The sequence below is a fragment of the Scyliorhinus torazame genome, chromosome 2 (genome assembly GCF_047496885.1).
Source record: "Scyliorhinus torazame isolate Kashiwa2021f chromosome 2, sScyTor2.1, whole genome shotgun sequence".
Lineage (NCBI taxonomy): Eukaryota > Metazoa > Chordata > Chondrichthyes > Carcharhiniformes > Scyliorhinidae > Scyliorhinus > Scyliorhinus torazame.
Window position 1 is genome coordinate 216,784,894 of NC_092708.1, and position 13,775 is coordinate 216,798,668.

Sequence of the window (13,775 nt, forward strand, 5' to 3'; positions counted from 1 at the left end):
TTCCAACTAGCTGGCTTGGTTTTGTATTCCTTCACACCCTTGCCTAAAAAAATCTATCAAGCTCAGTTTTGAAATTTCCACTTCATCCAGTCTCAATACCTTTTTGGATGGAAGAGAATTCCAGCTTTCCACTACCCTTGGAAGAGGACACTCTTCCCAGATGGTAAACTGCAAGACTAATGAAACAGAAGCAAATTTCGGCCATTTGATCAGAACTGAATGAAGACTAATGAAACTTTAAAGCATTGTCAAACCAGGGTCAAGTGAAAACATTCTTGCTTCTGGAACCACCCGAGTTAGAGTGCCCATCCTTTTACATAGATACAAATCCAAGTTAAAAAGCATGCCCAAATAAAACTGGAGTAATTTTCACTCTCACTAGAACCCCTATACCTGCACAGCACCCATACCTTTCTAAACTTCTCCATCTGTTTGTATGTGTCAGGATCCAACTCTTGAGAGACATCCTTCATCCAGAGCAGTGCCCCCCTGTACTCTGTTCGAGACTGTTCCATTCGATTCACAGTGAGAAGGGTGTCGGAGACCGCTCGGCGCCGGAATGTTTCTACTTCCTGCTCCAGTCGGAATAGCGGAACCCGCAACGCTAACCTGGGGTGGGAAAAGAGAAAGAGCAGGTGGATGGTACAACAGCAGACTTATTTCGCATATTGGTATACCATATGGCAGATCAGACTAAAAAACAACATACAACGGCTTTGTACAATGTTGTTAATTCAACAGCTCATGTCATTCTCCCTTACCAGTGAGATCTGCAATCTCATTAGCTTCAGGCATTAAACATGCCTGGAACTAATCCATAATTGTACCGTTGGGTGCTTCTCAGTGCACAGTATGGGACAATTGAAACATTAGATACTTCACTGAAATCTTCACTGAGACAACACTCAATACAATGCATATTTCTCTGCAATGACATCCCTATTATCAAATTTACAACTAGTTTCAACAACAATGTTAAATCTACCCCTCCGTGCATATCACCTTATCTAACTAGCTTTCAGAATCCCACTGGAGAAACAGGTTTGCTGAATGCTTTTGGACTGGAACTTAAAAGGCGGAATCTGCAAATTCAGTATCATCTGAGAATTCAACTATAGTTTGTATGCTTTGGCCCTCTAAAAGTTACCTTGTACTAATGAGACATTAGGGGAGCTTGAAGTTCATTTATTCAATTGAACCACATATCATACATACAATTTGCTCACAAACAGCATGCACTGTATACCCACCGATTATTCTATTTCTCAATATCAAGCATGCACATGATAAAGGTAAACACCAGGTCAGGCAACAAGCCAGGGCAAGTAAGGGCAGTGGGTGGGGGGGGGTTGTTGAGCCCTAGTGAGCGAGTATACCTTTGCTTTGCAGAACCACACAGAGCCTTACTGGTAGCATTCATCATCCTCCCAGCTGGGGTTTTATCCTGTTCGCTCTGTCCCCTCAGGAACATGCCCAGCTCATTTTCTTCCTGGGATAGAACTGCAATGTACAAATTAGACAGCCATTACCATTAAAATCAGAAAAGCGCTGTTGAGATTCATGATCAGACAGTTGCCCTCCTAAAATAAATTCTACTTCAGACATTAAGTATTGCATTTATATGGCTCCTTTTAGGGCAGCACAAGTGGCTTCACAGCGCCGGGTCCCAGGTTCGATTCCCTGCTGGGTCACTCTCTGTGCGGAGTCTGCACGTTCTCCCAGTGTCTGCGTGGGATTCCTCCGGGTGCTCTGGTTTCCTCCCACAGTCCAAAGACGTGTAGGTTAGGTGGATTGGTCATGCTAAATTACCCTTAGTGTCCAAAAAAGGTTAGGAGGGGTTATTGGGTTACGGGGATAGGGTGGAAGTGAGGGCTTAAGTGGGTCGGTGCTGACTCGATGGGCCGAATGGCCTCCTTCTGCACTGTATGTTCTATGTTTAACATAGCAAAGGGGTTTCATAGGGGCATAAGGAAAAAATGAGCATGAGCCAAGACTGTGGGAGGGGGCAAGACTGCAAAATTAGTCAAAGAGGTTAATATTAAAGAGAATCTTAAAGGAATTATGAAGGTAGGCTAGCCAGTAACATTAGGAATGATAGTAAAAGTTTCTTTAAATACATTAAAAACAAACGGGAGGCAAAAGTAGACATTGGGCCACTCCAAAATGACGCTGGTAATCTAGTGATGGGAGACAAGGAAATAGCTGAGGAACTAAATAAGTACTTTGCGTCAGTCTTCACAGTAGAAGACATGAGTAATATCCCAACAATTCAGGAGAGTCAGGGGGCAGAGTTGAATATGGTAGCCATCAGAAAAGGAGAAAGTGGTAGAGAAACTAAGAGGTCTAAAAATTGATAAATCTCCGGGCCCGGATGGGCTACATCCTAGAGTTCTAAAGGAGATAGCTGAAGAAATAGTGGAGGCGTTAGTTATGATCTTTCAAAAGTCACTGGAGTCAGGGAAAGTCCCAGAGAATTGGAAAATCGCTGTTGTAACCCCCCTGTTCACGAAGGGAACAAGGAAAAAGATGGAAAATTATAGGCCAATTAGCCTAACCTTGGTTGTTGGCAAGATTCTAGAATCCATTGTTAAGGATGAGAATTCTAAATTCTGGGAAGTGCAGAGTCGGATTAGGACAAGTCAGCATGGATTTAGTAAGGGGAGGTCGTGCCTGACAAACCTGTTAAGAGTTCTTTGAAGAGATAACAAATAGGTTAGACCAAGGAGAGCCAATGGATGTTATCTATCTTGACTTCCAAAAGGCCTTTGATGAGGTGCCTCACGGGAGACTGCTGAATAAAATAAGGGCCCATGGTATTCGAGGCAAGGTACTAACATGGATTGACGATTGGCTGTCAGGCAGAAGGCAGAGAGTTGGTATAAAAGGTTCTTTTTTGGAAAGGCAACCGGTGACGAGTGGTGCCCCGCAGGGTTCAGTGTTGGGGCCACAGCTGTTCTCTTTATATATTAACGATCTAGATGACGGGACTGGGGGCATTCTGGCTAAGTTTGTCGATGATACAAAGATAGGTGGAGGGGCAGGTAGTATGGAGGAGGTGGGGAGGTTGCAGAAAGATTTAGAAAGTTTAGGAGAGTGGTCCAAGAAATGGCTGATGAAATTCAACGTGGGCAAGTGTGAGGTCTTGCACTTTGGAAAAAATAGAGGCATGGACTATTTTCTAAATGGTGACAAAATTCATAATGCTGAAGTGCAAAGGGACTTGGGAGTCCTAGTCCAGGATTCTCTAAAGGTAAACTTGCAGGTTGAGTCGGTAATTAAGAAAGCAAATGCAATGTTGTCATTTATCTCAAGAGGCTTGGAATATAAAAGCAGGGATGTACTTCTGAAGCTTTATAAAGCATTAGTTAGGCCCCATTTAGAATACTGTGAGCAATTTTGGGCCCCACACCTCAGGAAGGACATACTGGCACTGGAGCGGGTCCAGCGGAGATTCACACGGATGATCCCAGGAATGGTAGGCCTAACATATGATGAACGTCTGAGGATCCTCGGATTATATTCATTGGAGTTTAGGAGGTTGAGGGCAGATCTAATAGAAACTTACAAGATAATGAATGGCTTAGATAGGGTGGACGTAGGGAAGTTGTTTCCATTAGCAGGGGAGACTAGGACCCAGGGGCACAGCCTTAGAATAAAAGGGAGTCACTTTAGAACAGAGATGAGAAGAAATTTCTTCAGCCAGAGAGTGGTGGGTCTGTGGAATTCATTGCCGCAGAGGGCGGTGGAGGCCGGGACGTTGAGTGTCTTTAAGACAGAAGTTGATAAATTCTTGATTTCTCGAGGAATTAAGGGCTATGGAGAGAGAGCGGGTAAATGGAGTTGAAATCAGCCATGATTGAATGGTGGAGTGGACTCAATGGGTCGAACGGCTTTACTTCCGCTCCTATGTCTTATGGTCTTATGTCTTATGGTCTTATGTCTTATGGCCTAAGACACATACTGGTGTTTTACAAGGCAATTTGAGACTGTAAGCTTACTTGGCTGACGACATGATTGTCAGTGGTTGGTGAAAGAAGGGGGCAATAGGCAAGAGGATCAGAGTCCAGGGGTGGGGATGGGGAGCAGGAAAGATGGTAGGGCTGGAGACTATTAGACATGGAGGGTGAAGTCAGAAGGGATTTGAACACAAGCGTGAGGCATTGTTGGGCCATGATAGATAGATCAGTGAAGGAAAGGTCATGAGTGACTGGAACCTGGTGGGTGTTGATATGGGACCAGCAGAGTTTTAAACAAACTGAAGTTTACAACGGGTGGAGGACTGGCACAATGGCTTTAGAATAGTCAAGTCTGGAGGTGACAATACATGGGTGAAAGACACACCAGTAGATGGGCAGAGCAGAGGATCTTACAAAGATACATCTTCGCAATGGAGAGAAAGAAAAGGTCAGAAACTCAGCTCATTATCTGGCTGCTTTCCAACGAGATAAAGTTTTAGCTAAGACATTCCATAAAAGAGAGGATTTAAGGCTGATCATCTCTAACAATGTCTAGCTCCCTTATACACCCTGGTCAGAATCACTCAGACAACTCGAGGATCTGCCCAACCTATGAACATCGGTAAAGGGCCTCCAGCCCAAGGTCAGAGGTAGTAGTGTCACCACATTTTGACCCAAATAGGAACACAGGAAAAGGAGTAGGCCATTCAGCCCCTCGAGCCTGTCCGGCCATTCAATGAGATCATGGTTGATCTGTGACCTAACTTACCTAACTCCACATCCCTGCCTTTGGCCCATATCCCTTAATACCTTTGCTGAACTAAAATCTATCTATCTCAGATTTAACATTAACAACTGTTCTAGCTTCAGCTGCTGTTTGTGGGAGAGAGTTCCAAACTCTCCCAGCCTTTGAGTGAAGAAGTTCTTCCTAACATCTCTCCTGAACGGTCAAGTCATAAGTTTTGGACTAAGGCCCCTAGTTTTTGAATCTCCAAATGGTGAAAATAGTTTATCTTTATCTATCCTGTCTTTCACTGTTAATATCTTGAATACTTCATTCAGAACACCCCCATACCCATCTAAATTCTAGCGAAAACAGGTCTATTTTGAGTAATCTCTCCTCGTAACTCAACCCCTGTAATCCAGGTATCATTTTTGTAAACATTAAATGGAACTTTGAACATTCATTAGCTTTTATTGTGGGCACCTAGGTTTGAAACTAGCTAGCGTTGACTAAATCACACGTGAAATGAACACAGACAGGCTTAACCAATTTATTTTTGGTATAGTTGCAAACACAATTTGCATGCATCAGCAAGCTTCTTCAGGTCGGCCTCAAGATGGCTGATGTGGGGGATAGAAACACATGTTAGGTTTTTACTTTGGGGCAGGGGAAAACAATTCCAAAGTTGAGAGACCTTTACTCTCCAACTTACCAACCTATACCTGACCCGAGGATATTTCTCATAATTACTGACTGACTGAACTGGAAGCCATTCAGTTTCTCTTAATTACAAATGTGATCCACCAGTCTGGAGATCGTGGTTTCAATATTACATCGAACCAACATTGTCATTTCAATGCAAGACAACATTTTTAAAACTATCTTTTCATTTTTCTTTTAATATGCATGCTGTACTAGACAAGCAATGTTAGCAGTCTGGAACACACCATTTCAGCTGTGCACTGTCAGCAGCAACCAAATCTGATTCAGCCACTATAATTGCAATAACTTCCTGTTTTGCATTATTTGCCACAGCCCTAATCTATCTGGATATCTTTCTACTTCTTACAGTGGGCATTTTATAGCATTCCTGAGACAGACTGCCAATCCAATGCCAACCAAGTCTGAACTAAATGCAATTCTATGCTATTGGTAATAGAACCCAGATTCAGCTCACTGAAACCCATTTAATGTAACACAAAAACAACAGATGCTTTCATCCCATCAGTCTGGGCGAGTGCACCTTGGTGCCAGAGAGGAGTGTCTAACCCACTGCACCCATCAGAGAATCATTGAATGGGTTACAGCATAGAAGGCGACCCTTCGGCCTGCCATGCGGCTATACTGGCTCTTTCCGAGAACTCAGCTGGATCCCTCATTTTCCCGGCAGCCTGCTTTTTTTCTCCTCAGATAAGTTTGTTTCACTGCATTTTTTTGAATATGGTGGTATGACATTAAGAGTTTGGTCATTAATTTAATGCCTGCTGACCTATAAATTCAGCACCCTTTGTTCAGCACACCATACATTGGTACAAAACGTGCAAATAGCACCATCTAGAGGCACAAGTTGTCTCAATACACCAAAAGCAGAACTAGGCCCAGAATCCAGGTTTTTATTACTCTGCCAATTAAAATAGTTAGTTACACTTGCAAAGATACAGTTAGCATCATTGAGTAAGGGTGTGACATATGCTGTACTATCAGGTGCTGAAGCCACTACAGTATTCGGATTTCTGTCACATTATTGTATGGTGACTGGAAATTTTGCAAAGCAAAATTGAATGTGTGTCATATTTTATACTATGTCCACTTGAACTGGATTTGTCTTTCCAAGCTTGGGCTGTGTCTGGAGAACGCATTTTGTGCTGAATGGTACACGGGTGCAGCACTGTTGCTTCACAGCTCCAGGGTTCCAGGTTCGATTCCCAGATTGGGTCACTGTCTGTGTGGAGTCTGCATGTTCACCCAGTGTCTGCGTGGGTTTCCTCCCGGTGCTCCGGTTTCCTCCCACAAGTCCTGAAATACGTGCTGTTAGGTGAATTGGACATTCTGAATTCTTCCTCTGTGGACTCGAACAGGTGCCGGAATATGACGACTAGGGGATTTTCTCCGTAACTTCATTGCAGTGTTAGTGTAAGCCTGCTTGTGACAATATAGGTTATTATTATTATACTGGTTGGTAATGGTGGGTCTTTGCTGTTGGCAGTGATTTAGGTTGATGAATGAAAAGCTGCACAGAAGGTGTTCCATCCCAGTGTGTTAAATTTGGAAATGTCAAGATGTACCTAGCAACAATATTGATACTGTAATGTACCCAAATCTGATTTAGCCACTATAATTGCAATAGCAAATGTAATACCCAAAATCTCTTTTAGCTTATCTGCTGCCCTGACAGGGGTAGACCATTTATGATTTTTAATGAGTTGAATCCAACAGCACATCTGGATTGACCGTGTGTTCAATGTACTTAGGTTTTCCTCCCTACCTTCTCAGTCAGAGGGAGGGGAAGGTATTTGGCCGCACATGCTCTTTCTGAACAGCACGGTGGCACAATGGTTAGCACTGTTGCCTCACAGTGCCAGGGAGCCGTGCTCAATTCCAGCTTTGGGTGACTGTGTGGAGTTTGCACGTTCTTCCCATATCTGCGTGGGTTTCCTCCGGGTGCTCCACTTTCCTCCCACAGTCCAAAGATGTACAGGTTAGATGGATTAACCATGCTATATTGCCCCTAAGTATTCAAAAGGTTAAGTGGAGTTACAGGTTATGGGGATAGGGCAAGGGCTTGGGCCTAGATAGTGTGCTCCTTCGGAGGGTTGGTGTAGACTCAATTGGCGAATGCACTGTAGAGATTCTACGATTTCTATGACCGAGGTCCCATGGCAGCCTAAACGAGTAGTGTGCCAAACTGAATGCCTTCCCAGCCATTTAAGAGCAATTTGACACTCAGTTTACTCCATGATAGACATGCAGAAAAATCCCAACTGGACAGAATTTTACCCCATTTAGAGCTGGTATGAGGATTTAACCTGGTCTATGAACTAGTGTAGATCCACTATGATGGTGCAAACCACCAACCTTCTACCCATGTTAGCACAAGTGCAAAGCACAGTTCTTAAGGCAAGTCTGAAATAGAATTAGCCCGTTTTGTAATTGAAGATGAATTCCACATTTGAATTGCAGGTGAAAAGAAAGATATTCAATGAAATGAAAATGAATATCGCTTGTCACAAGTAGGCTTCAAATGAAATTACTGTGAAAAGCCCCTAGTCGCCCCATTCCGGCGCCTGTTCGGGGAGGCTGTTATGGGAATGCTTGCCCATTTTAATGTTGCAAGAAATTATCTTAAACGAATTGGCTGGAAGCCCTGCAAACCTTCATTCCAAACATCAATCAGGCTGGACAGCATGTAGAAGAATTTCCTAATTCAGCTGGAATCCAAAAGTGCACATCCTTCTGTCTTTTCAACAAGTGTTGCACCAATTGGAGCCATTTACTTAAGGTTCCACAGCTAGCCAGCTCTGGGAATTGGTTTTGGCAATACTCCAGAAAGGAGTACTTACTGTTGAATCAGGGTGGCAGGTGGCGCACTGGGTAGCACTGCTGCCTCACGGTGTCGAGGACCCGGGTTCGATCCCGGTCCCGGGTCTCTGCCTGTGTAGAGTTTTCACATTCTCCCTGTGTCTGCGTAGGTCTCACCCCCACAACCCAAGGATGTGCTGGGTAGGTGAATTGGCCATGCTAAGTTGCCCCTTAATTGGAAAAATAAAATAAAAATTTAAAAATATACTTACTGTTGAGTCTCAGCTGATATTTCTCAATCACCTTCAGAAGATCTATGCATGACGTCTGTATAATATGGAAAACCTGGAACAGATACATTAGAATTTTGTGAGGTATTGTTGCAGGGTAGGTTGGAGATTCCAACCAAGACATATCAGCTAAATATCTCCTGGGTGAGCCAATGATAAGTTTTGGTCAAATGACGCTCAGCAGTTTTAACAGCATTTCAAATAAGTGTGAAACACAATATCGTCCACTTCACCGTAAATTGTTAATTTCATTCGAAGATCACATGGACAACTTGCATGGTCTATGTTCTATGAAAACATTCATACATCACCTGCAAGATATTGGTTTCCTCAGGTCTTGGAAGTTCAACTTCCAGGCACAAAGCCATTTGTGCTCCCAACTTCAGTCCTCATTGGGAGGTAAGTCAATTTGTGTTTTTTAAACTTTTATTTGTACCATTCAATTTACAGAGAACATTTTGAGGATCTAGTCATTGTGAACTTTATTCTGGACTATCCCTTTAAAATTATTTGCAAGTCTAACATAATATTTTAATAGTACAGGCTGAACTTGCTTCAGTTTCTTAAAGGATTACAATTCATGTTGAAGTATCTATTTATAAATTCCCTGGCATTTATAAAACGTTCCTTGTGCGAATGCAATACTTCTTTTTAGATAGTAATGTAATAAACTACAAATGTCATTGCACTCGCTTCATCTCCATGGAGTTGTTTGTTAGCCGGATGACGGCTATTCTCTCCTCAGCAGCACGGAGTGCCTTAGTCCTTCAACACCCAAATGTTGCCCCCAGTTCTGAGAATGGATTCAATACATACAAAGATCCCACTTGGAAAAACTGATGTCAATTGCTGCCTCTGTCCGTTGTCCGAACCAGATTGCCAAGAATGCCGGGGCACTGTAAACTACTTCAACCCTTTTTCACACTCCACTGGAGGAAGCTTGGGGAAAATTCAGAAGTGAGATGGGAAGTAATGTCAGAGAATGACCAATTATATGAAGGCCAATCATATGAAACATATCAGCTACTCAAAAATGGTCATCGGGATTTAGAGCTGATTTGGCCACATTTTTCAGGTTTGTTTCTGAGTCCACCCAGAAGAAGAATGAAAGGTATTACTGGGATCCTTAGCACATTAAATTGTTTTTAAACTGTCTCCTGGGCTTCCACTGGAGGTCATCTTAGATATCCTATGGTTGACGAATTGATAATCTTGATATGCACCGCAATGTTGCGGTATTAGAAAATGCTGCCCTTTTAACTTCTGAGCTTTAAATGCTTTGAAAGACTGTTAAATTTAAGAAATTAACTCAGACTAAACGAAGGGTAATTTATTTAGGTTTGGATTTCCTTCAGAAGACAGATTGCCAGCTCTCAGGCCTATTCCTTATCCAGCACCAATCCAGAAGAAACAAAAGACAATACCATCCCAACAAGCCATCGCTATTCAAAACTTCACTGCTCTTTCTTCTCCTGACAGGAAATTCAGAGCTCTGTGTGATTTTATTTGTCCATGAGAGGACAAGTCAGCCATACCAGGACAGGCAACTGCAAATAATCAAGCTCAAGAGTGACAAGGCAGAAGCCGAGAAGGAATGGGCTCCTGACTCATCTTTAGACTGACCATGGCACTGTACTGTTAGCAAGAGATGGTTTTGTTTTGCACCAAACACAAGACATCGAAGCGGAAATCCAGAGTCACAGGAACGGCAGTGGTTAGCACTGTTGCTTCACAGCGCCAGGGTCCCAGGTTTGATTCCCTACTTGGGTCACTATCTGTGTGGAGTCTGCATGTTCTCCCCATGTCTGCATGGGTTTCCTCCGGGTGCTCCAGTTTCCTCCCACAGTCCAAAGATGTGCAGGTTAGGTGGATTGGCCACGATAAATTGCCCTTAGTGTCCAAAATTGCCCTTAGTGTTGGGTGGAGGTGTTGACTTTGGGTAGGGTGCTCTTTCCAAGAGCCGGTGCAGACTCAATGGGCCGAATGACCTCTTTCTGCACTGTAAATTCAATGAAAATCTATGATTAATCTAGGACAAAGGTTCAGCACAACATCGTGGGCCGAAGGGCCTGTTCTGTGCTGTATTTTTCTATATTCTATATTCTAATAATAATAATCTTTATTATTGTCACTTTATTATTAATCCATGTACCTATCCAATAGCTGCTTGAAGGTCCCTAATGTTTCCGACTGAACTACTTCCACAGGCAGTGCATTCCATGCCCCCACTACTCTCTGGGTAAAGAACCTACCTCTGACATCCCCCCTATATCTTCCACCATTCACCTTAAATTTATATCCCCTTGTAATGGTTTGTTCCGCCCGGGGGAAAAGTCTCTGACTGTCTACTCTATCTATTCCCCTGATCATCTTATAAACCTCTATCAAGTCGCCCCTCATCCTTCTCCGTTCTAATGAGAAAAAGTAAGGAGGCATGGGATAGTGGGAAATTTGGCCAGTTGGATAACGAACTGGCTAACCGATAGAAGTCAGAGAGTGGTGGTGGATGGCAAATATTCAGCCTGGATCCCAGTTACTAGCACCCTCAACCTTTCCTCGTAAGACCTACTCTCCATTCCAGGCAACATCCTGGTAAATCTCCTTTGCACCTTTTCCAAAGCTTCCACATCCTTCCTAAAATGAGGCAACCAGAACTGTACACAGTACTCCAAATGTGGCCTTACCAAAGTTTTGTACAGCTGCATCATCACCTCACGGCTCTTAAATTCAATCTCTCTGTTAATGAACGCTAGAACACCATAGGCCTTGTTTACAGCTCTATCCACTTGAGTGGCAACTTTCAAAGATGTATGAACATAGACCCCAAGATCTCTCTGTTCCTCCACATTGCCAAGAACTCTACCGTTAACCCTGTATTCCGCATTCATATTTGTCCTTCCAAAATGGACAATCTCACACTTTTCAGGGTTAAACTCCATCCGCCACTTCTCAGCCCAGCTCTGCATCCTATCTATGTCTCTTTGCAGCCGACAACAGCCCTCCTCACTATCCACAACTCCACCAATCTCCGTATCGTTTGAAAATTTACTGACCCACCCTTCAACTCCCTCATCCAAGTCATTAATGAAAATCACAAACAGCAGAGGACCCAGAACGGATCCCTGCGGTACACCACTGGTAACTGGGATCCAGACTGAATATTTGCCATCCACCACCACTCTCTGACTTCTATCGGTTAGCCAGTTCGTTATCCAACTGGCCAAATTTCCCACTATCCCATGCCTCCTTGCTTTCTGCAGAAGCCTACCATGGGGAACCTTATCAAATGCCTTACTAAAATCCATGTACACTACATCCACTGCTTTACCTTCATCCACATGCTTGGTCACCTCCTCAAAGAATTCAATAAGACTTGTAAGGCAAGACCTACCCCTCACAAATCCGTGCTGACTATCCCTAATCAAGCAGTGTATTTCCAGATGCTCAGAAATCCTATCCTTCAGAACCCTTTCCATGACTTTGCCTACCACCGAAGTAAGACTAACTGGCCTGTAATTCCCAGCATTATTATAAACAGGATGTGCAGTGAAGCAGATCGAGACTCTCTGGAACTAGGGGGAGGAACCATGACTCGCAATTTACACTCAAGCTACTCACCTGATGTACAAAGCAAAACCATTTTGCGCGAAGGCGAGAGTTATACTGTAAATACGACCCAAGGTTTCCTGGTGATTTTAATCCCAAACATGAGACAAGAGAAGCCATTTCAAGCAGCACTAATGGCAGTCTGTAAGCTGTAGCAACAACACAGAATTTCTTTCACATTCCCCAGCCTTTCATAGTTAACTGCAGGCCATCTGCCAAGAGTCAGGACACACACCCTACATCACCTTTGTGTACTGTGCAACCACAGCTAATTACCAGACCTCAACAATAAATGAGAACGGAAAGCACTGGCTGCTGATACAAATAGCAGCTAATAAATGGCATGTAAAATTATGTTTTATAATTTTTCCAATTAAGAAGCAATTTAGCATGGCCAATCCACCTAATCTGCACATCTTTGGGTTGTGGGGGTGAGACCCAGGGAGTATGTGTAAACTCCACATTGGCATAAATATCCTGGCCGCGAGGTTTGCTAGTGTCACACGGGAGGGTTTAAACTAGTATGGCAGGGGGGTGGGCACGGGAGCAATAGGTCAGAAGGTGAGAGCATTGAGGGAGAACTAGGGAATAGGGACAGTGTGGCTCTGAGGCAGAGCAGACGGGGAGACGTTGCTGAACACAGCGGGTCTGGTGGCCTGAAGTGCATATGTTTTAATGCAAGGAGCATTACGGGTAAGGCAGATGAACTTAGAGCTTGGATTACTACTTGGAACTATGATGTTGTTGCCATTACAGAGACCTGGTTGAGGGAAGGGCAGGATTGGCAGCTAAACGTTCCAGGATTTAGATGTTTCAGGCGGGATAGAGGGGGATGTAAAAGGGGAGGTGGAGTTGCGCTACTTGTTCGGGAGAATATCACAGCTATACTGCGAGAGGACACCTCGGAGGGCAGTGAGGCTATATGGGTAGAGATCAGGAATAAGAAGGGTGCAGTCACAATGTTGGGGGTATACTACAGGCCTCCCAACAGCCAGCGGGAGATAGAGGAGCAGATAGGTAGACAGATTTTGGAAAAGAGTAAAAACAACAGGGTTGTGGTGATGGGAGACTTCAACTTCCCCAATATTGACTGGGACTCACTTAGTGCCAGGGGCTTAGACGGGGCGGAGTTTGTAAGGAGCATCCAGGAGGGCTTCTTAAAACAATATGTAAACAGTCCAACTAGGGAAGGGGCAGTACTGGACCTGGTATTGGGGAATGAGCCCGGCCAGATGGTAGATGTTTCAGTAGGGGAGCATTTCGGTAACAGTGACCACAATTCAGTAAGTTTTAAAGTACTGGTGGACAAGGATAAGAGTGGTCCGAGGATGAATGTGCTAAATTGGGGGAAGGCTAATTATAACAATATTAGGCGGGAACTGAAGAACATAGATTGGGGGCGGATGTTTGAGGGCAAATCAACATCTGACATGTGGGAGGCTTTCAAGTGTCAGTTGAAAGGATTACAGGACAGGCATGTTCCTGTGAGGAAGAAAGATAAATACGGCAATTTTCGGGAACCTTGGATGACGAGTGATATTGTAGGCCTCGTCAAAAAGAAAAAGGAGGCATTTGTCAGGGCTAAAAGGCTGGGAACAGACGAAGCCTGTGTGGCATATAAGGAAAGTAGGAAGGAACTTAAGCAAGGAGTCAGGAGGGCTAGAAGGGGTCACGAAAAGT

General features: G+C 43.8%; 1 protein-coding gene across 4 annotated transcripts in view; it reads right to left on the reverse strand.

Moving 5' to 3' along the window:
* Positions 1–13,775, reverse strand: part of ical1 (islet cell autoantigen 1-like) — a 324,958-nt gene that overhangs the window by 216,646 nt on the left and 94,537 nt on the right. For all 4 annotated transcript variants that reach the window (XM_072483779.1, XM_072483797.1, XM_072483788.1 and 1 more), the window contains 3 exons: positions 8,472–8,544; positions 1,377–1,500; positions 411–609 (listed from right to left, as the gene is read on the reverse strand). In XM_072483779.1, the coding sequence (XP_072339880.1) occupies positions 411–609; positions 1,377–1,500; positions 8,472–8,544 (396 nt within the window). The remainder of the gene's footprint in view (positions 1–410; positions 610–1,376; positions 1,501–8,471; positions 8,545–13,775) is intronic.